This window comes from Pseudonaja textilis, chromosome 5 (genome assembly GCF_049901715.1).
Source record: "Pseudonaja textilis isolate UNSWEBS1 chromosome 5, rPseTex1.2, whole genome shotgun sequence".
Taxonomy (NCBI): Eukaryota; Metazoa; Chordata; class Lepidosauria; order Squamata; family Elapidae; genus Pseudonaja; species Pseudonaja textilis.
Window position 1 is genome coordinate 26,971,164 of NC_141994.1, and position 23,731 is coordinate 26,994,894.

The window sequence follows — 23,731 nt, forward strand, 5'->3', positions numbered from 1 at the left end:
CTCTGTATCAGACGCAGGACCCTCGTTCAAGTCCTCCCCAGACTCCCAGACTGGCCCATGTTCCTCCCCACTGTCCAACTCTGCTGCCAGCTTCACAGGCTGCCGACGGATCCCCACATGGAATGTTTCATGACTATTTCAAGCTTATCGTTTTGTCATATTAAGTCCTACAAACCCTTCACTGCAACCAAGATAAATCCTGTATAATGCTCACTGCCAAAGAGATGTTTCATGCAATAATCCTGAGGCACATCTTCCTATTTGCTTTGGAAAAGGGAACATAATATTTTATTCCACTCTGCAGTGAATGAGCCTCAAATCGCATTTTTGACCTTGGAAACGTTTTAAATATTCCAAATCCAGAAAAGCAGCCAGCGAACACAATGTCCTTCTTGTCAAAGTAATGCCATGCTTTAAATAAACGGATATTATTCTAATATTTGACAGTTTGAAGCTCCGAATAATTTTTTTCCCCTTAAGGAGATAAAGTGATTTGATGCGAGTTCTGTTATTGAAGCAGATGTTGCAATGAAAGGCCCATGATATAATGTAAATACGAAACACCGGTATTTTTATTTCAATCACACTTTGTGCTTCAGTAGAATGTTGATTATTTATTTATTTGTTAAATTTATTTGCCCATTATCTTAGTATCAAGCGACTCTGGGCTGCTTATCAAATAGCAATCTGAATTATGCACAAAATTTCCAATTTTTCACCAGTTTGAAGGCCATACAAAAAAAAAAAAACAAGATTAGGGGCACCCAGTCTAAGAGTTACATTAAATTTAGAGAATTGATTCCTTAAATCACCCCATTTATTGGTGTGTTTTTTTAAAATTCACGATGAAGCCTGAGAAATGAGGGTGCATAATTTAATGGTTAGCAAAGAGATGTGGTTGAAAGATGTGGTATTCAGATGTGCAGATGTGGTATTCAGCAGGTTCTGACCAGTTCTGGAGAAAAAGTTGTCAAAATTTTGAGTAGTTTGGAGAACCGGCAAGTACCACCTCTGGCTGGAGATTTTACAGTATCCTTCCCCTGCCACACCCATCAAGCCACACCCACAGAACTGGTAGTAAAAAAATTTGAATCCCACCACTGGCGTGGTGGCCTGGAGATAGAGTTCTCGCCTTACAATCAGGAATCTGTGAGTTCAATTCTAGGTAGAGGCAGATAGTTCTCTCTCTGGGTACACAGAAAATATATCTGCCGAACAAAACTCTGTATCGGCAACAGGAATGGCATCCGGCCAGTAAAACACTCTGCTAGCTCCGTTCAGTTGCCCAGACTCCACCCTACAAGGGATCATGAGGTCATTAAAGGAAGATGATGATGATGAAAGAGGTGTGGTTGAATTTATTTGCTTCGACCTTATGGTTTTTTCCATGCTGTTGTGGTTGTTGTTGACGTATCAGACAGTGGCACCGACTCTACGACAAGCTTAACAATGATGGTGGAAACGTGTTCAAGAGAGAACTGCACACTTCCAACTCTCAAACCAGGTTAGTGGAACGCTTGTCAAATATTTGTTCTTCCAGCTAAATAAATTCCCGCTATGGGTAGTCCTTGACTTATGACCTCAATTGAGCCCAAAATTTCTATTTCCCAAATAAGATGTTTATTTAGTGACTGGTGCCCCGTTTTGCGGCCTTTCTTACTAGAAGGGGTTAAGTTAGGAACACAGTTGTTAAGTGAATCTGGTTTCCCTCATTGACTTGGCTGGTCAAAAGGTTGCAAAAAGGGATCACATGACCTCCCCACCCCACCCCCAGGAAACTATGACCGTCATAAATATGAGTCGGTTGCCAAGAAGATGAAAGTTGATCACATAAGTGTGAAAAATGATCATGTCACTTTTTACAGTGCTGTTCTAACTTCAAATGGTCACTAAATGAGCTGTTGTAAGTCGAGGACTACCTGTACTGACTTGGAGATCAGGAGGAAATATTGATGCCATTAATTTAGCTCCTCTCCTCTCCTCTCCTCCCCTCCCCTATTCTATTCTATTCTATTCTATTCTATTCTATTCTATTCTATTCTATTCTATTCTATTCCTATTCTTTCCTTTCTCTCCCTTTCTCTCCTCTCCTTCTTTTATCCTTCCTTTCCTCCTTCTTTTATCTTTCCTTTCCTTATTCTATCTTTCCTTCCCTCTCCTCTCCTCTCCTCTCTCCCCTCCTTCACTTACCACAACTGATATTTTAAGACAAATATTGTCATTATCCAACTACTATAGTGAAACTTATAGTAAAATAGCTTGGGGAAGGGGGCATCCGTTATGCAAGATGAAGTTGATGGTGTCATTCCAGAAGTGAGGTCTTTTGCATGCAAAGTCCTTTGCATGGAGATACCGTAAAATGATGCTCCAGTGTACTACAGAATAACAGAATAAGAGAGTTGGGGACCTTGGAGGTCTTCTAGTCTAACCCCCTGCTTAAGCAGGAGACTCTTTACCATTTCAGACAAGTGGCTGTCCAATCTCTTTTTGAAAACCTCCAGTGATGGAGCACCCACAACATCTGCAGCCATTCCACTGGTTAATTGTTCTCACTGTCAGGATACGGATGTTTGTCCTGTCCTCACACAATTTAGGAGGTGATTATTAACACAAGTTCTTAACACAACACAACACTAGCAGAAAGCAGAAGAAAGAATGCAGGTTCTATTTTACGCTTTGTGCGGCCGATGTTTCCCCAAGGGAGGCTTAATGGGCTCTTCTGCCCTCCATGTGTCCCTTATGATAGTGGTCGTCAAGCAGTGGGCCGGGGACCACTGGTGGTCCGCAGAGAAATGTCACCCCCAAAGCAATTAATCCAGGCTGCGTGGGAACACAAGGCTGTGCCGCCCACATGGCCCATGGGAACACAAGGCTTGTGTTGCTTGTATTGCGAACAACATGAGGTAGTGAGGGGAGGGGGAAAGGTGGAGGGGGGAACTTGCCCCACTTGCGCCACTTGCCCCACATGATTTGACCCACTCGCCCCACATGCCTGGCCTGGCCACCGGGCTGCTTCTTTCTATTTCTTTCTTCTGCTTTTGGCTTCACACAAGGAAAGCAGAAAACGTCTGTCTTTCTCTCCCCCAAATTCCACCAGAAATGGGTCTTTGGGACCCTGCAAGGCCTCCTTCTTCAAGAGGCTGCACCAATGTGACAAGTCTCACAAAGACTCATTTCTGGCAGAGTTTGGGGGAGAGAAAGACTTCTGCTGCTTCTGCTGCTTTCCTTGCATGAAGCCGAAAGTCTCTCTCTCTCTCTCTCCCTCTCTCTCTCTCCCCCTCTCTCTTTCTCTCCCCCCCCTCCTGAGAACAGAGCTGGGCAAGGTATCCTGTGATCCCAAATAAAGAATGATCGATTGGTAGGAAAACGGGGTGGGGAATTTTCCTGCAGACTTTTTGGGGGATTTTCCCAGGATCTCTGGTCCATGGGATTTAAAATTATGAGTTTGGTGGTCCCTGAGGTCCAAAAAGTTGGCAACTCCTACCTTACGATACCCGCACAGGTGAAGACGACGACAAGGACGGGATGGAGAGAACCTGCGACACTTTGTTGATGTGTATTGTGACTGTGTTGAACCAGGGGCTGAGGAATGGCGGAGGCGTGGGGGACGTCCTTCGGAAGCCATCCAAAGAGGTGAGCGTTTTCCTCGGTCGATCTCGGTGGGTCCCCTCAACCTACAGCCCTAAAACTAAATAAAATTGCCGTTTCTTTAAAGGAGCCGCTGTTTGCTGCTCGGGTGGTTTATGATCTCCTGTTTTATTTCATCGTCATCATTATCGTGCTGAACCTCATTTTCGGAGTCATCATCGATACCTTTGCGGATCTCAGGAGTGAAAAGCAGAAGAAAGAAGAGATCTTAAAGACGACCTGTTTCATCTGCGGTATGTATTCATAGGATTTGCATCTTGTCGTTAAGGGTTTTTTTTTTTAAAAAAGGCGTACATAGATTAATTACACAGATTAACTGAGTAGGAAGAGACCTTGTAGGTCATCTAGTCCAACCCGCTGCCAAAGCAGGAGACCTTACACCATTTCTGACAGACGGCAGTCCAATGTCTTCTTGCAAGCTTCCAGTAATGAAGCTCCCACAACTTCCGAAGGCAACTTCTGTTCCATGGGTTGATTGTTCTCACTGTCAGGAAATTTCTCCTTATTCCCAGATTGAATTTCTCCTTGATCAATTGCCATCCATTAATTGATTTCCATTAATTTAGCTCTCTTCTGTTCTGTTCTGTTCTGTTCTGTTCTGTTCTGATCTGATCTCTCCTCTCCTCTTCCTTTCCAGTCCCTTCCCTTCCCTTCTGCATTCTCTTCCCTTCCCTTCCACTCCACTCCACTCCACTCTACTCTAGTTTGCATTCTCTTCTCTTCTTAAAGATGTCTTAAAAAGTCTTAAAGATGCCAAGCTTGGAGATTCCGGCTTTAATGTCTGAAAAAGTTCTTGTGAATTTCTCCTTTTGTTTGTTTGTTTGTTTGTTTTGCAGGGCTTGAACGAGACAAGTTTGACAACAAGACGGTTTCATTCGAGGAACACATCAAGTCAGAACACAACATGTGGCACTATCTGTATTTTATCGTTCTGGTCAGAGTGAAAGACCCAACGGAATATACTGGACCTGAAAGTTATGTGGCCCAAATGATTGCGGTGAGTCCTATTTTGCTGTGGTTTGTGATGCAAGAAAATTCGTCCTTCCAGGAACATCTGGAATATATTCATCCTTAACTGTAGGATATCTTCATCTTATAACCACAAGTGAGCCCCAAATTTTCATTGCAAAGCGCGATATTTGTTAAGTAAGTTTTTCCTTGCCACAATTGTTAAGTGAATTGTTAGTGCAGTTGTTAAGTTAGGAACACAGTCATTTAGTGAATCTGGTTTTCCCATCCACTTTGCTTGTCCGAGGTTGCCAAAGTGGATCATGTGACACACACACACCTGGGACACTGCAACTATCATAAATATGAGTCATGTCTGAATTTTGATCACGTGACTATTGGGATACTGCCGTTGCAAGATTTATTGCAAGCTTGAGTTCCCTACGAGAATCTGAACTACTGACAGCCAAGGGAAAATAGCGGGAGATAAGGAATTCACAGCAGGCTAGATTTAGATCTCTGGTCATAAGTCCCTTTTTTTCAATGCTGTTGTAACTTTAAACAGTCACTAAATGAATTGCCCTACATCAAGGACTACCGGTATGCAATGAAGTTTCATTTTAATGTATGCCTATTCGTGTACACTCAGGGTGACAATAAAGTTATTCTGAGTGCTGTAATAGCAAAGGCATTTCAAGCCATCTAATGCAAATGAGAAATACTGTGTGGTATTTTTTTTTAAAAAAAATTGAGCCTTTGGCTCCACGAGAAGATAATGACATTATCTATAAACTGAGAAAGCATGGATAAAGTTTTGAAAAGTATTGTCATGAAGGAGTTAAAAAATAATAATGAAATAAATTCCACCTCCCGGATCAAGAATTCTGCAGATGTACCTGCAGAAAACAACCTAAATGCCAGATTTCTGATTAATCCAATATTTCTCCTTGAAATGGGCCTACTTTATTAAGTATTCAGGTTAATGCACAAACAGGATGTTCATGAGACAATTGACATCATGTCCTTTATCACACGAGTAATTAATTCTTAACTGAAGAGGGCTATCTTTCAACCATCAATGGGGTAAAAAGAAAAAAATATGAGAAGGATCCATAACCTTTGTAATATACATAAGTGGGTGGCCCAGGAAGATTAAAAAGTGTCATTTATGCATTTAAAAAGATTTGATAGCCAAAAACAACAGACAGTATTCTTTAAGATCTTCATAAACAATTTAGATGAGGGAATAGAAGGGAACTCATCAAATTTGCAGACGACACCAAGCTGGCAGGAATAGCCAACACCCAAGAAGATAGGCTCAAGATCCGGATGGATTTTGACAGACTTGAACACTGGGCCCTATCTAACAAAATGAAATTCAGTAGTGAGTAAAATAAGCTTTACAGTTAGGCAAGAAAAACCAAAGGCACAGGTATAGAGTAGGGCAGTGGTGGCTAACCTTTTTGTGCTCCTGTGCCAAAAATTGTGCACGCATTTGCACACTCACACTCGTGTGCCAGCACCCAGAAGGCAATGCACCCCCCATGCCCCCTACGCATTCATGCGCAATCCCCACCCACCGCCTCACCTGCACTGCACCTCACAGCTGATTTTCAGCCAGTTTGAGCCTTTTTCAGCCTCCAGAGGCTTGAGGAAGGCTTCTGCAGGCTTTGCAGGCCGAAAACTAGGCCTGTTTCATCACTTCCGGATTTCCGGAAAAACAGGAAGTGGCAAAACAGGCCTAGTTTTCAGTCTGCAAAGCCTGCAGAAGCCTTCCTCAAGCCTCTGGGAGGCTGAAAAAGGCTTCAAACCAGCCAAAAATCAGCTGTGAGGTGCACATATGCGCAGTGAGGTAAGTTTGCCTGCAGCTCGCGTGCCAGCACAAATGGCTCTGCGTGCTACCTGTGGCAGGCATACCATAGGTTCGCCATCACGGGAGTAGGGGCTACCTCAATAGCAGTAGCTGTGAGATGTTGTCCAGAGATACCATAAGGTTTTAGTTTTAGGAGTAGTTTCTCGTGTACCACTGAATCAAAGGCTTTACAGAAGTCTATGTAGATTGCGTCTATTGCTTTGCCCTGATTGAGTTGTGTAATCCATATGTTTTTGCAGTGTAAGAGTTGCAGATTACATGACAGTTTTTTTCTGAAACCAAATTGTTTATTAGAGAGTACGTTGTTTGTCTCTAAGTGGAGGATAATGGATTGGTTAATATTTGATCCCATGACTTTACAGGTGACGCAGCATAAAGAGATTGGTCTGTAATTTTCAACTAGGCTGGGGTCTCCCTTTTTGAAGATGGGGATGACTGCAGCTTGTGACCATAGGTTAGGCAAGGTGCTGATCCTGAAAGATTGTTCGAAGATTATGCTTAGAGGTTCGGCTATGGCAGTGGATAGCTTTTCAAAGAAGTAGGCACATATTCCATCCGGTCCAATAGATAGAGATGGTTTTAAATTGTGTAGTGCTTTTTCAACATTGTCTTCTGTAAAATCAATACGTATTAGATCATTGTAGTTGTCTGTGGTTCAGCTAGGAAATACTGGGCATGATCTACTGCTGTTTACAAATACTGAGCCGAAGAATGTGTTAAAGATGCTGGCTCTTTCTATAGTTCATTGGTAGCAGAGTGTGGTATGTCTGCTGACTAAGCTGGTAAAGCTTAGGCCACAGTTTGGAAGGGCGACTGCACATGTATGCTGTGTGCTATGGATTCTCTACAGATAATGTTCTTTAAGTAAAATAACACCATTTGATTAATGGGTTTGATGCACCACAATATCCGCTCACTTGATAAAAAAAATATTGTTTTCATTGGCGTTTCATTTCCAAACAACTGGCTTCTCTCCAAAAGTTAACAGATATTCTCCGAGCCCATGTTGTAGGAACGATACCATCTGCTTGCAAGCTCCTCATTAAAAGAGCCACAATATTTGGTCCAATTATTTTGAAAATAATGTCACTTTTACTCATCGCGTTTAGCAGTAAGAGAAACAGATTTCATTTTTTTTTAAAAAAGGTATCCTTCTAAATCTGCTCCAAGGCCAACGTCACAGGATAATTCCTAAGAAAATTAAAATACTGGAATTGCTTTCAGTGAGTTTTTCTTTATTAGTAGTATGTTTCAGTAGCACAGGAAGGAACTAAAATTCTTGCAACGAGAGACAGCACAGAGATGTTTTAAATATCCCTTTCGCTTCTTCCTTGTTCTTTTTAATTCCTTCTGTTGCACATTGAGTGGATCTTGTGCAGATCACTTCAATAGATCCCACCCAAGGTTTTTTTTAAAGTTCTTCTCCTTAAAAGATTAACAGAGTTGGAAAGGACCTTGGAGGTCATCTAGTCCAACCCTCTGCCCAAGCAAGAAACCCTACACCATTTCTGACAAATGGCAGTCCAATCTCTTCTTAAAAACCTCCAGGGATGAAGCTCCCACAACTTCTGAAGGCAACTTTTGTTCCATGGGTTGATTATTCTGTCAGAAAATGTCTCTTTATTTCCAGGTTGAATCTCTCCTTGTTGAGTTTCCATCCATTATTACTTGTCTGGCCTTCAGGTGCCTTGGATAATAGCTTGACCCCTTCCTCCTCTCTGTGGCAGCCCTTCAAATATTGGAAGACTGCTATCCTGTCTCCCCTGGTCTTTCTCTTCCCTAGACTAGCCAGGCTCAGTTCCTGCAACCGTTCATAGTATGTTTTATCCTCCAGTCCCCTAAATCATCCTGGTTGCTCTTCTCTGCACTCTTTCTAGAGCCTCAACATCTTTTTTATAGTGTGGTGAGCAAAATTGGATGCAGTACCCTAGGTGTGGTCTTACTAAGGCTTTATAGGGTGGTATTAGTACCTCCTTGATCTTGATTGTATCCCTCTATTAATGTAATTTAGGATTGCATTGACTTTTTTCGCTGCCTCTCACACTGCTGGTTCCTATTTAGATAATTGTCCACTAAGACTCCAAGATCTCTCTCACAGTTCCTGCTATTGAGCCTGGCATCTCCCAGTCTATATATGTACTTTTGGTTTTTCTTGCCTAAGTGTAGGACGTTACTTTTCTCTACATTGAATTTCATTTTGTTAGATAGGGCCCAGGGTTCAAGTCTGTCAAGATCCATCTAGATATTTATATATTTATTTGATTTGGTTTGATTTGTCAATCGCTTACAAGAAAATAGGTATAAACATCAACGTGAGTAAGAATACAGGAAATAGGTACAAATAAATGGGGACAATAGGACAGGGACGGGAGGCATGATGGTGCACTTATGCACACCCCTTACAGACCTCTTAGGAATGGGGTGAGGTCAATAGTGCATAGTTTGAGGTTAAAGGTTAAATCTTGAGCCTATCTTCTAGGGCCATGATGGCGAACCTATGGTACGCATGCCACAGGTGGCACGCAGAGCCATTTGTGCTGACACACGAGCTACAGGCAGATTTACCTCACTGGGCATGCATGTGACTCACAGCTGATTTTCAGCTGGTTTGAGGCCTTTTTTGGCCTCCCAAAGGCTTCAGGAAGGCTTTTGCAGGCTTTGCAGGCCGAAAACTAGCCCCATTTCATCACTTCCTGTTTTTCCGAAAATACCGGAAGTGACGAAACAGGGCTACTTTTCGGCCTGCAAAGCCCGCAGAAGCCTTCCTGAAGCCTTTGGGAGGCAGAAAAAGGTCTCAAACCAGCCGAAAATCAGCTGTGAGGCGCAGGTGCAGGTAAGGGGATGGTGGGGGTGGGTGGGTGGGGATTATGCGTGCATGCGTAAGGGGCATGGGGGGGCCACATGCATTACCTTCTGGGTGCTGGCACGCAAGTGCGAGTGTGCAAGCAGGCGCACAATTTTTGGCACAGGAGCCCCAAAAGGTTAGTCACCACTGTTCTAGAGTGTTGGCTATTCCTGCCAGCTTAGTACCTCCTTCTCAAGAAACCTTGTGGAAGCCTTTGGAAACTCCTTAGAGAACACGTCGTTGAGCTAACATCTTATCGGCTTCCGTCTCTTGCAGGAAAAAAACTTAGAGTGGTTTCCTCGGATGAGAGCCATGTCTCTGGTCAGCAACGAAGGGGACAATGAGCAGAACGAAATCAGGAACCTGCAAGAAAGGCTGGAGTCCACCATGATTCTGGTCAAGCAGCTTTCCGGCCAACTCGCTGAGCTTAAAGAACAGGTGAGCAGCCTTGGCGCTTAGAATCGGGAATAGGAAGAGAGTTGGAAGGGACCTTGGAGGTCTTCTAGTCCAGCCCCGTGCTCAAGCGGGAGGCCCTGTACCATTTCAGACATGTGACTATGCAGTCTCTTCTTAAAAACCTCCAGTGATGAAGCACTCACTCCACACACCATCACCACTTCCACCACCTCCTCCTCCGCCCTTCTAGCACTGACGATATTACTTAGTTGGGTCATGAAATGTCTGCAAAAAAACAACAAAACTCATAGAATGCCAAGAACTCCACAGTCATTGTCCTCATCTTCCTCTTCCTCCTCTTCCTCCTCCTCCTCCTCCTCACACCTCCTCCCTTCTAGCACTGATGATGTTATCTAGTTGGGTCATGAAAAGTCTGCAAGAAAACTACTGAACTCAGAGAATACCAAGGACCCCACAGTCCTCCTCCTCCTCCTCCTCCTCCTCCTCCTCCTCCTCCTCCTCCTCTCCACACACCCACCCTTCCAGCACTGATGATGTTACCTAGTTGGGTGATGAAATGTCTGCCAGAAAAGAGAACATTAAGGACCTCCACAAATAAGCACACTTTTAAAAGACAACCTCAGCGGGTAACATTTATATAACTCTCTCCCTCTTTTGCTTTCTTTTTCTTTTTTTTCTTTTTTTGGGGGGGAAAAGCCATCCACTGATCTTGTCTTTGCCTCCTCCTTCCTCCTTAGATGACAGAACAAAGGAAAAACAAACAGAGGCTGGGCTTTTTGGGCTCCAACGCTCCTCACGTGAACCATCACTCGCCCCCCCACTGATAAACCCCACCACCACCACCCCAGGATTATGACACAGCCTTTCATCCCTGTTCTTCCCTGGATCACAAGGCAGAAGAGCTTGAACATTGTGCCCCAGTTTTTTCAACGGAGTGCCAAAATGCGAAGTGGTTTTGCTCCGGGAACAAGCTGTAACTGCGTTTTACGATCGAAAGGAGCCAGGGTGGGACTTAACCTCCCACTGACAAATCATGCAAAGCAGGCCATACATCTTCCTCTTTGCTCAATAAACCAGCAAGTTCAACAAGGGAGGATCTGTGTCGATGCTCTCACTTTTCAGTTGAGATTATTTTATTTTTTCTTTAAAGATATATATCTGGTTTTCTCCAGAGGTCGGCAGGGAAGAAGCCAAAAATCAGTCCAGTTGTTCGGATGCCATTCTAAGAAAGATAAATAAATGTTCTAACTCCAGCCATTGTTGGTGAGCACAACATGCAGCAGATTTTAAAAGTTCCTTTTGGGTTGACCCCAGGCTCACTGGCTAAGACGCTGAGCTTGTCGATCAGTTCGGCGGTTCAAATCCCCAGCGCCGCATCACGGAGTGAGCTCCCGTTCCTTGTCCCAGCTTCTGCCAACCTAGCAGTTCAAAAGCATGTTTAAAAAATGCAAGTAGCAAAATAGGGACCACTTTGGTGGGAAAGTAACAGCGTTCTGTGTGCCTTCAGCAGCATTTAGTCCTGCCAGCCACATGACCACGGAGAGGCCTTTGGACAGCGCTGGCTCTTCGGCTTTGTAACGGAGATGAGCAGCGCCCCCGAGAGCCGGAAACGACTAGCACGCATGTGCGAGGGGAACCTTTAAGCTTTACCATATACAGCTGGCTAACGCCATTTGTCATGTTTGTACATGGTGTCGTTGTGCTCTTTTGACTAGCCAAATGATGTAAATAACTCTCCAACCAATTCCTTGGCTTTAAGGGATGAGCGAAGCCAACTCCTTCATCCACCATCGATCATTATTTTTGCTTTTTAAGGAAGACCGGTGCAAATTTTTGCAGCATTTTTGCCATCCGATTCCTAAAATCCAGTGCAACGAATCCACGGTTTTAAATTCTTTGTGTTTAGGAATATCGCTCCCCCCCCCCCAAAGACAGGAGCACAGAATCCTCAATTCAATGAGAGAGTCGCAAATTAAATTGATAGCCTTCCTTCTGGATTTTGCTCCTGTCCTCTTAAAAAGGGGGATGCAACTAGCAATCCCAAAGAACGGCCTCGAATCTAAAATTAAAACCAAGGATGAGGTTAAGGAGAGAAAAATCTCTTTCCTAAATCTTTAGTATCAAAGATTAAATTCAGGAGGGCAAGTGGGCTTGAAATATCTGTGCAGCAGATCGAAAGTGGATCCTTCTTGTTTACACTAAAATTCAACTTTGATGCTTCTTCTTTCTCCATTTCTGATCAAGATCTTTTTCCAAAATGATCCACAACTCTGTGGCTCTACTATGTCCTGACCAAGGCTTCTGATACCATAATTATCCACATGCTTAATTTTAAAAACAAGTCTTGTTTTATTGCAACACTAGGAATTATTTTCATTCCCAGCTGGTAATGAATCTCAAACTGTCCCTCGAGATAAGCACCCACCTTTCTTCCCTGTGAAGTGCTGCCAATAACAGAAGTGTCAAATGAACTAGAAAAGAAACCAACCAAAGTACAAAGAGCTTCAAGAATGAATCTGAACCAAATGATCGACTTTGCTTCCTGCAAAGGTTTCATCATCTAGGCCTGACTTTTATCCCTTATGGAAGGGGCAATCACCTCCCAGCCTTACTCCCAAGTTGCCCCTTTTGTTTCAGCTGCTCTCGCCTTCTAGCAGCTCTGTGCACATGTGCACTGGGAACAGGCTCCCTTTGTTCCTCTGCCTCGCTGCTACCAGACTCCAGAGGCTCCAGAGTCAGCACCCCACTCTCAGATGGTCCTGGCCCCATCTCTGCATCGGATGCAGGATCCTCGTCCGAGGCCTCTCCAGACTCCTGGACCGATCCCCGTTCTTCCCCACTGTCCGATTCCACCTCTGTCTGCACAGGCTGCTGGCGAACCACAACACACCTAGAGACAAATATACTCATCATTCTACCCAGTGATTCTACTCAGTCTATTCTCCCTTGTGAAAGAGAGGATTTATCTTACAGGACAGGCAGCTCTCTACTTACAACAGTTCATTTAGTGACCATTCCAAGAGACAATGGCACCGGGAAAAAGTGACTCATGGCCATTTGTCACACTTACCAGTTCATATTTATGATGGTGCAAGTGTCCCAGGGTCATGGGATCTGCTTTTGCGACCGGAAGGAATCCGGCTTCCCTTAACGACCATGTTACTAACTTAACAGATACAATGATTCACTTAACAACAGGAACGACAGGAAAAGTCGCAACATGGGACAAAACTCACTTCACAGATGTTTCAATTAGCAACATCAACACTAGGCTCAATTGTGGTCGTAAGGCAAGGAGTACCTGCGCTCACAGTGAGGATTCAATGTTGTAGTTTTTACTCAGTTATCTCAGAGGGAGGATCGAATTCCTGAATCTGGGCTGCAAAAAATCTCAACACAGGGTTGTAGTGGTCATTTTATTAAAGTGTCTTCCAAATTATTGCAGGTCTGTTCTGCAAGCCATAGATTATTTTCCTGGAAAAAAAAAAACATGCCCAAAAGACTTTTAAGAGCTAAACTAACTTCCATCAACTGGAGTGAAATGCATTCTTTTAACATTAAATGTCACTAAATCTGGGTCTTTCTTGTGTAACTATAGTTTTAATTTTTTTAAAAACAAAAATCATCTTAGTAAAAATGTTGATAAAGAAATTGAAAGTTTTATCTCAGGCCGGGAGCAAAATCTAGAATTGGTTCCCCTTAATCGATCCTAACTTTTCTTACCTATAACTCTTGTAGGTGAGACAAAGTTCTAGATTTTTATCTTACCTGGATAAAATAAGTTGCCCTGTTGACATATCTTAGGAGAACTGGAAACGTACAAGACAGTTTGTGTGTGGCTTTTCAGAAAATAAAAATTGCTGGCTTCTTGGAAGGCGTAAATGCAATGCCAGTTGTGAGATTGCACCTTATCTCATTATTATGCCATATTATCCTATCTGTAGGAAACATGTTTTTGCACATTTCCTTGGCTCAAGTGGAGCTTCAGGCCAATTGTTTTCATTATCCGCAATGTACATTGATGGAACTTGTGAGGAAGCAGCATTTTGGGGGCTTTATTTCCACTGTGTCTTGCACTTTTATCATTAATTGTGGACTGTATGTCCCACCGGTTGTGTTAATGGGTTGCTGTCCCAAACATGCATCTTTCAGAAGGGCCTGATTTTTGTAAGGCCTAACCACAGAATTGCCCTAACTTCATTACAGCAAGCTCAGACTAAACTAAACCCTCTTTGGGGTTTAAACTATGCAAATGTATGCCTTCCAAGCAGCCTAAGAAGCAAAATGGCTTCCAGGTAAGGACCTATTAGCAACTTCATACCTGCAACTCAACCTTGAAGCAAATCATTCCCTTCCCCAACATCCAGTCAGAGCTGAAGAAGCTTCTTGGATGAGAAGTGAAACAACTTCAAAGAAGAGGGTGTGTCATGCCCTTGTTGGAGTCTGATTCTGAGGGGGAGATTGAGCAGCTGACAGGGAGTGGGAGTGTGGATCCGGTGGCTGTGGAAGAAATGAGGAAAGGGCACAGTCTGGCTGGGCATTCAGAGGAAGCCCCAGGCCCACCCCTTCTTCATCCTAGGGCATGCAGGGAGGAACGGAGAAGGGAGCAATGTGGCTTATGAGAGAGAAAAAGGCCCTGATCCCTTTCATTAGTTGCAGCTAGGAGAACAGGATATAAGTGGGGCATTTGCACACAGCTCCTTGCTGGAAGCAAAGCTTGCATTATCTTTGTTGAGGCTTATCTGGATTTTGGCATCCTCCCAACTGTGGGTGCTGCATTTTCTGTTCAATTTATTCAAAGTCTGAAATTTATTATCGTGGCCTGCCATGTTAATGACTTCGGTGTGGTTTATGTTGTTTTTTTAATTTCTAATTATCTTTACTTTGGGTTCTGATTGCATTTCTGACTGTTTTTTGGAAGAGTCTGATCTCCAGCCGAGGATAATTGGACATTGGGGGCTAGGTTGGAGGCATTAAAGGGAATTTATTCTACTTTCGTGACTTCGTTAGTTTTGTGTCATGCCCCGGCTCATCACAGGATGAGATGGTTAGATAGGGTCACTAATGCCTTTTAAGAATCTCTTTTTAAAGAGGAGATTGGATAACCATTTGTCTGAAGTGGTGTAGGGTTTCCTGCCTAAGCAGGGGGTTGGACTAGAAGACCTCCAAGGTCCCTTCCGACTCTGTTATGCAGTGGATGTGAATTTGGAAAAACTCCAGGAGACGGTGGACAACAGGGGAGCCAACTCAACAATCGGACTCAACTTAGGCTTGCTTAATGTTACTTCTTTAAATTGGGGAGGAACCTTGCATTTCCTTGATTATTGCTTCTTTTCAATATTTCACCAATCTCTGGATCTGTTGTGGCTGGCCAGTGGCCAGCAGAGTTGGAGGCAGACTTGGACAGTGAGGAGGTTGGGGAGGGACATGGGCCAGTCCTGGAGTCTGGGGAAGGCTCTGACGAGGGCTCTGCATCAAATGCAGAGATGGGGTCAGGACCGACTGACAGTTATCAGCTGCCTTCGTAGTTGGAGATCAGTGGGGAAGAAGAACAGCTGGAGCCTGTTCCCAGTGTGTGCATGCACAGAGCTGCCAGGAGAAGGGAACAGCTAAGGAAAAAGGGTTGACTCGGGAGTAAAGGCACAGGTGGACAGTGAATGGCCCCTCCCATAGGGAATAAAGAGGAGCAAAAGGGGAGTGGTGTTTGCAGGAGACAATTAGTTCAATTCATTATGCTGAAGATCTGTTCATGACTCCTTGCCAAGTATTGTCTGCTACAGCGTGGCGTTTGGAAGCTATTGGCCTGGCAGCTCTCCCAGCCTGATCAAGGTCTGTGGTTGTGAGATCTCTTGAAAGACCATTGGCCAGGACTTTGCTGGAGAGGAATTCCCTTTAACCTAAATAAAAGGGGTTTTACTGGGGCAAGGAATCGGCTTCATGGTTTTGGGAAGCCTGGGTGAGAACAAGATGCCTTCATGAGAACATGTAGCTGTGCCAGGCTTTACGGAGGGATAAAGCATATTAGCAAGCGAAGGGGCATGTGGGATGGAGGAAAGCAGAGAACTGAAGGCTAAATTAAACCTTTTATAATTAGCTTGATCATAACTCCAGGCTGTCACGGCACCCGTTGTGGAAGCGCCGGGGCCATTTTCAACCAGAACAATCAGGATATCAATACGAGAGGGCAGCATTCCAAAGCAACAGAAGACAATTAGCCGACGCAGGTCCATCTTCTCTGTGACTGGTCTTGTTGACAGCCGTTCCAGATGGAATCCAGGGTTTAATTATTGAAAATTTTCTCATTTTAATTTGGAACAAGCTGGCTCCACTCTGGAAAAATAGGGTGGTTATGGATATGTACGGGCATCATGAGAAGAGAAGAGAAGAGAAGAGGAGGGGAGGGAGAGAGGAAAGAAAAGAAGAAAGAGGAGAGAAGATTGGAGCAGGGAGAGGAAGAAGAGAAGAGAGAAGAGAAGAAAGAAGAAAAGGGAAGAGAAGACTGGAGCAGGGAGAGGAAGAAGAGAAGAGAGAAGAGAAGAAAGAAGAAAAGGGAAGAGAAGACTGGAGCAGGAAGAGGAAGGAGAAGGGAAGAGATTTTGGTAATTAGCATATTAAAAAAAAAATCTGGAAGAAGGAGGATGAAAATCTCTTCTTTTGCAGGATTCCAACTTTCCTGAGAAGATCTGGGTCTTGACCTGGTTCCATGATGACAATTCGTGCATGAATGGAAAAAAGAGAAGAATAATGTGCACCTTTCTCCATCTTTAGCGTCTCTGGGAATCTTAATGTCCTGGTCCAGCTGTCATCCAGGATGAGAAGGAGCCCAAGACTGACCTTCTCAATAGCTATGAATTGAAGGACATCATGGACTTGAAGGGCCTCTCTTTGTGGCTTCAGAGCTCTTCAATGCATGGATTTCTTCTGCTGGGAAGAGATGTTCCTTTCGAAGCAGGAGGAGGTCAAGAATTCAGAAAGCGTTCTCTTTCTTGCTGCGGCCAACGGTGCTTTTTCCAAAAGGCAACTTGGACCTTCTTGGTTTTTATATTTGAAAACATTTCAAACTTCTCATTCAAGAAGCTGCTTCCATTCTGAACAGAAGCAGCTTCTAGGACAGTGGTGGCTAACCTTTTTGGGCTGCTGTGCCAAAAATTGTACACACGCTCTCACATGCCAACACCCAAAAGGCAATGCACACCTTCCCCCTGCCCCCTGTGCATGTGCACGTAATCCTCCCCCCCCCATGCTGCCCCCTTACCTGCACTGTGCCTCACAGCTGATTTTTGGCTCATTTGCGTCCTGTTTTGGTCTCCCAGAGGCTTGAGGGAAGCCTCTGCAGCCTTTGCAGGCCAAAAAATGGGCCCGTTTTGCCAGGTCCAGTATTTTCTAGATGGGGTGGGGCTGGTCAGAGGTGTCATTTGCCAGTTCACCAAACTACTTAAAATTTCTGCTTCCAGTTCTCCAGAACTGGTCCAAACCGGCTGAATACCACTTCTGGCCCCAAGGCCTAAACTCTTATGTTTTTTCTTTTAAAGGCTACTATTATAAGTATAGATTTGGCACATCTTCCACTATTGGTATAGAACTAAAAATATATTAAGGTCACCGCTCATGTAAGAAATTGCTGAGATTCCAGTCCATGGGATAAGCCGTTTGCAACAACCACTGATGATCAGAAAATGGTTGCTGTGAGCCAGGAAGTTCTGTAGAAACAAATCTCCGAAGAACAACCCAAATAATTTTAAATTCATTGGCCACAGGGATGGGACATCTTTTGATGCAGATATAAATAAATCACACCCCCATTTGCTGATGAATATACATTATAAATCTACATCATATATATCGACACAAGTGATGTAGTGGCCTAGAGGTGGAACTCTAGTCTCACAATCAGGAGTCTGTGAGTTCAATCCCAGGTAGAGGGAGATATTTCTCTCTCTGGGCACAATGAGAATATATCTGAACAAAACTCCGCATTGGCAACAGGAAGGGCATCCGGCCAGGAAACACTCAGCTCCAATCAGTTGCCCAGACTCCACCCCGCAAGGGATTATGGGGTCATTAAATGAAGGTGATGATCATATATATTGACACAATGAACAATTTTCCAATGGTCTCTATCCATTTGACTCCCTTCTAATTTGACATTTTCTAGTTATATTGGACTCAGTTCTGACATTCTGTTTCTGGACTGGGCTTTATCAGAGAAGGGGTATAAAGAAGGTACAATATTGTAGGTCTTTTCCAGCACTGACATCACCTTACCTGATCCTTTCTTGGGGGCCTTCTCTTCATCCACACAACCCTTCTACACCCAACTTCCAGGTTTGTTCAGTGTGTTATTTCCCCCGATTATGTGATCTACCCATGCACAGGGCCATGTTTCTACTCCTTCCTCCTATCTCTTGAGAAGTGAGCATAAAATGTGGCTCCAGTCCCCCCCACACCCGTCCCGAACCAGTTATGCGATCCAATGCTGGACTAATCAAGAAAAGAAGCATTTTTATTTGAAATAAAAGCAACCAACTGTGAGTTGCCTGAAAGAATAATTCAGCAACCGTCAATTGTAGGAGGTTGAATAGGTTTGTATTCCACTCGGTAATCAATAATCGGTTGGAGCAAACCAAGAAGACAGAAGATGGAAGGAGGTCACTCAAAGTCAAACATGCAGCTTTGGACAGACCTGAAACCATTCTCAACGCAATTGATGTTCCTCAACAACTTCACCAGGTCCCGTTAGCCCAGGGTTTTCTAGGCCCGAGGCTCACATTAGCTGGCCTGGTCTCATGATACCTTGTTCCTTCAGATTCCAACTTCCTGGGAAAGGGAAGAACCAATCCAATTCTCCAAAAATCAACTTTGACTCCCTTGGACTCCCATCCATCACCTCCCTGGAAAGAACAATATTGTGCCTCCAGGTTCCTTCAAGCAGCCAGCAACCACTAAGCATTAAGAGAATAACAGAGGAAGGAAGGAAGGAAGGAAGGAAGGAAGGAAGGAAGGAAGGAAGGAAGGAAGGAAGGAAGGAAGGAAGGAAGGAAGGAAGGAAGGAAGGAAGGAAAAAAAAAGAGAAAGGGAGAGAGAAGAAAGAAAAAGAGAGAGACAGAAATAGAAAGAGAAAGAAAGAGAAAGAAAGAAAGAAAGAAAGAAAGAAAGAAAGAAAGAAAGAAAGAAAGAAAGAACAAGAAGGAAGGAAAGAAGAAGAAAGGGGAAAGGAGGAAGTAAGGAAGGGAGGGAAGGAGGGAGAGAGGTGGGGAGGGAAGAGAAGGAGGGGGAGGGGGGAAGAAAAAAGGAAAGAAAAAGAAAGAAATTAAAGCAAGAAAGATGGAGGGAGGGAAAGGAACAGGAAGGGAAGGGAGGAGAAGAGGGGAACAGAGAGGAGGCTGGAAGGAAGGAAGGAAGGAAGGAAGGAAGGAAGGAAGGAAGGAAGGAAGGAAGGAAGGAAGGAAGGAAGGAAGGAAGGAAAAAAGAAAGGGAGAGAGAAGAAAGAAAAAGAGAGACAGAAAAAGAAAGAAAAAGAAAGAGAAAGAAAGAAAAAGAAAGAAAGAGAAAGAGAAAGAAAGAAAGAACAAGAAGGAAGGAAAGAAGAAGAAAGGGGAAAGGAGGAAGTAAGGAAGGGAGGGAAGGAGGGAGAGAGGTGGGGAGGGAAGAGAAGGAGGGGGAGGGGGAAGAAAAAGGAAAGAAAAAGAAAGAAATTAAAGCAAGAAAGATGGAGGGAGGGAAAGGAACAGGAAGGGAAGGGAGGAGAAGAGGGAACAGAGAGGAGGCTGAAGGAAGGAAGGAAGGAAGGAAGGAAGGAAGGAAAGGAAGGAAGGAAGGAAGGAAGGAAGGAAGGAAGGAAAAAGAAAGGGAGAGAGAAGAAAGAAAAAGAGAGACAGAAAAAGAAAGAAAAAGAAAGAGAAAGAAAGAAAAAGAAAGAAAGAGAAAGAGAAAGAAAGAAAGAAAGAACAAGAAGGAAGGAAAGAAGAAGAAAGGGGAAAGGAGGAAGTAAGGAAGGGAGGGAAGGAGGGAGAGAGGTGGGGAGGAAAGAGAAGGAGGGGGAGGGGAAGAAAAAGGAAAGAAAAAGAAAGAAATTAAAGCAAGAAAGATGGAGGGAGGGAAAGGAACAGGAAGGGAAGGAGGAGAAGAGGGGAACAGAGAGGAGGCTGGAAGGAAGGAAGGAAGGGAAGGGGAGGGAGGGAAGGAAGGGAAGGAAAGAAGGGAAGGAAGTGAAAGAAGGAAGGGAAGGAAGGAATGGAAGGAAGGAAGGAAGGAAGGAAGGAAGGAAGGAAGGAAGGAAGGAAGGAAGGAAGGAAGGAAGGAAAAAGAAAGAAGAAAGGGAGAGAGAAGAAAGAAAAGAGAGAGACAGAAATAGAAAGAGAAAGAAAGAGAAAGAAAGAAAGAAAGAAAGAAAGAAATAAAGAAAGAAAGAAAGAAAGAAAGAACAAGAAGGAAGGAAAGAAGAAGAAAGGGGAAAGGAGGAAGTAAGGAAGGGAGGGAAGGAGGAGAGAGGTGGGAGGAAAGAGAAGGAGGGGGAGGGGGAAGAAAAAAGGAAAGAAAAGAAAGAAATTAAAGCAAGAAAGATGGAGGGAGGGAAAGGAACAGGAAGGGAAGGGAGGAGAAGAGGGGAACAGAGAGGAGGCTGGAAGGAAGGAAGGAAGGAAGGAAGGAAGGAAGGAAGGAAGGAAGGAAGGAAGGAAGGAAGGAAGGAAGGAAGGAAAAAGAAAGGGAGAGAGAAGAAAGAAAAAGAGAGACAGAAAAAGAAAGAAAAAGAAAGAGAAAGAAAGAAAAAGAAAGAAAGAGAAAGAGAAAGAAAGAAAGAACAAGAAGGAAGGAAAGAAGAAGAAAGGGGAAAGGAGGAAGTAAGGAAGGGAGGGAAGGAGGGAGAGAGGTGGGGAGGGAAGAGAAGGAGGGGAGGGGGAAGAAAAAGGAAAGAAAAAGAAAGAAATTAAAGCAAGAAAGATGGAGGAGGGAAAGGAACAGGAAGGGAAGGGAGGAGAAGAGGGGAACAGAGAGGAGGCTGGAAGGAAGGAAGGAAGGAAGGAAGGAAGGAAGGAAGGAAGGAAGGGGGGAGGGAGGAAGGAAGGGAAGGAAAGAAGGGAAGGAAGTGAAAGAAGGAAGGGAAGGGAAGGAATGGAAGGAAGGAAGGAAGGAAGGAAGGAAGGAAGGAAGGAAGGAAGGAAGGAAGGAAGGAAGGAAAAAGAAAGAGAAAGGGAGAGAGAAGAAAGAAAAGAGAGAGACAGAAATAGAAAGAGAAAGAAAGAGAAAGAAAGAAAGAAAGAAAGAAAGAAATAAAGAAAGAAAGAAAGAAAGAAAGAACAAGAAGGAAGGAAAGAAGAAGAAAGGGGAAAGGAGGAAGTAAGGAAGGGAGGGAAGGAGGGAGAGAGGTGGGGAGGAAAGAGAAGGAGGGGGGGGGGAAGAAAAAGGAAAGAAAAAAAGAAATTAAAGCAAGAAAGATGGAGGGAGGGAAAGGAACAGGAAGGGAAGGGAGGAGAAGAGGGGAACAGAGAGGAGGCTGGAAGGAAGGAAGGAAGGAAGGAAGGAAGGAAGGAAGGAAGGAAGGGAAGGGGGAGGGAGGGAAGGAAGGGAAGGAAAGAAGGGAAGGAAGTGAAAGAAGGAAGGGAAGGGAAGGAATGGAAGGAAGGAAGGAAGAAAGGAAGGGAAGGAAGGAAGAAAGGGAAGGAAGGAAGGAAGGAAGGAAGGAAGGAAGGAAGGAAGGAAGGAAGGAAGGAAGGAAGGAAGGAGTATTTGGCCAATTGCATATACTATATACGGATGAACATCATAGAACAGATCCAAAAGCCAGAAGCCTCAATGGTTTCCTGAAAGGCATGTACACAGCTGAGCAGCCTTCAGCGGTTGTTCCTCGCTGACCCCCTTCGACTTCCCCCCTCTCTCTGCTCTCCCCACCCTCTTCCTGGTATTTAAAAACACATTTTGAACTGGAGCCCTGCAGCCAGGGCTGAGGAGAAGGGCGGTGGGAGGGGAAGGGGAGGAGGGGAGGAGGGAGCCAAACGGCTTTTGGTTGCAAATATAGAAGGTAAAGCACGAAGCCCTTGTGAGCCAGCGGGGAGGCCTCCTATCCAGGCGCTCCAATGAAGCCTCAGCCCTGTTCCTAGGTCGGAGGGAAGGAAGGCTGGTCCGCTCGGGTGTTGGGCGGTCACTCAGCTATGCGGGCAGAAGTCCAAAGAGCCTCCCACGCAGAGCGGCTGGCTGCCAACCGGGATCATGTGAAGGCAGCGTCCAAAGGGTTGGTGCGGTCCCTGGCAAAGGCCCTGCCGTAGGGTGGGGCTGCTGGCTCCCTCAGGAAGGTCCCCACCAGACAGAATGTTCCTTTTGGTTTCTATGGCTTAGACTCCCTGGGAAGATCTGGAGCCTTTTATCCAATCAATCGGAATAGAGCTGGAAGGGATCGTTTGCACCACCAGGGTGACCCTGAGGACACAGACAATCCTCCAAGTGGCCTCAACTGCTCTCTAAAAGGATGCAAATGACCAGCTGTCTACAAGGAGTATCAATCTTTCCGTTCCCCAACATCCAAGTCAGAGCTGACGAAGCTTCTTGGAGGAGCTTCTTGGGACAACTGGGACCTGGAGGACCAAGGACCTCTATGGACTTTTAGCTAGACAATTTGGGATGAACACCCTTTGAATGGGGTGGGAATAGGAATGGATTTCCAGAGGGGAAAAAAATTCAGATTACAGGAACCATTAGCACCACTTGGGTGATCCTGTGGACACAGATAAACCTCCAAGTGGCCTCAACAGCTCTCTAAAAGGATGCAAATGACCAGCTGTCTGCAAGGAGTATCAATCCTTCCTTTCCCCACCATCCAGTCAGAGCTGAAGAAGCTTCTTGGATGAGAAGCAAAATGTCTTCAAAAGAAAAAAAACATGAAAGTCCAGGTGCCTCCTGAAAAAAAGCACCTTTGGGACAACTTCAAGGGAGGCCCTTTTAATTTGGAGAGTTGTTGGGGCCACTCGGAGGTCTATCTGTATCTTCAGGGCCACCTGAGTGGTGCAAATGGGTGTGTGGAGCCTCCTTGGAACTGCTGAAAGGAGCTGAGTTGTAGGCTGGAGATAGATGGTGTCGTGTCCCTTCCTGTTGAGAGAGGGCTGAACCTAACCCTCACTCAACAAGAGGGTGAAGGATACGACATCATCTATCTCCAGTCTACAACATAGTCCTTTCAACAGTTCCAAGAAGGCTCCAAGAGTCCAGATGATCATTGTCCTTTAAAATCTGATTCTCGGTGAACATCAATCAGAGGAGATGATGGTTGTCCTCACATCCTCTTGTCAACCTCGTCAAGAAATCTGGTTGACCCCTTTGGAGAGGAGGATGTTGGAGTTGATGAAAAGATGATCTCATTCCAAAGAGGGCTCCTTGCATGTCCTCACCTTTACAGGTAAAAGCAAAGGGTACCCTCGCACATATGCGCTAGTCGTTTCCAGCTCTGGGGGCGGTGCTCATCTCCATGACAAAGCCGAAGAGCCAGTGCTGTCCGAAGACGTCTCTGTGGTCATGTGGCCGGCAGGACTAAACACCGAAGGCACACAGAATGCTGTTACCTTCCCACCAAAGGGGTCCCAATTTTTCTACTTGCATTTTTTTAACATGCTTTTGAACTGCTAGGTTGGCAGAAGCTGGGACAAGGAATGGGAGCTCACTCCGTTACACAGCATTGGGGATTCGAACCGCCGAACTGCCAATCTTTCTGATCAACCAAGCTCAGCGTCTTAGCCACTGAGCCACCATGTCCCCTGTCCTCATCTTAGGTCAGCGTAATTATTAATCCTAACTAATGAGAGAGCTGGATTATATGTCTAGTGATAGCAGGATATAACCTTCCCCTGGGTAGAGGTTTTGGGAGCAGATGATGCGGCTACATACAGTAGTAGTCAAAACACATATCAAGACAGCATGTCTATTCTTGGAAAGATTGACATGTAAACCCTATAATAATTCAGAAGAAACCCTTCAGAACGCCCAGGTAGATTCGGACTTCTGTCTGAAAAGTG

At 44.6% G+C, this 23,731-nt stretch overlaps 1 protein-coding gene across 7 annotated transcripts in view; it reads left to right on the forward strand.

Annotated features, from left to right (window-relative positions):
* The window catches only part of ITPR2 (inositol 1,4,5-trisphosphate receptor type 2), a 138,157-nt gene extending 123,434 nt beyond the window's left edge, over nt 1-14,723 (forward strand). For all 7 annotated transcript variants that reach the window (XM_087934350.1, XM_087934352.1, XM_087934356.1 and 4 more), the window contains 6 exons: nt 1,418-1,504; nt 3,503-3,633; nt 3,716-3,881; nt 4,485-4,645; nt 9,591-9,752; nt 10,469-14,723. In XM_087934350.1, the coding sequence (XP_087790476.1) occupies nt 1,418-1,504; nt 3,503-3,633; nt 3,716-3,881; nt 4,485-4,645; nt 9,591-9,752; nt 10,469-10,555 (794 nt within the window). In that variant the 3' untranslated portion in view covers nt 10,556-14,723. The remainder of the gene's footprint in view (nt 1-1,417; nt 1,505-3,502; nt 3,634-3,715; nt 3,882-4,484; nt 4,646-9,590; nt 9,753-10,468) is intronic.
* The last annotated feature ends 9,008 nt before the right edge of the window (nt 14,724-23,731 follow it).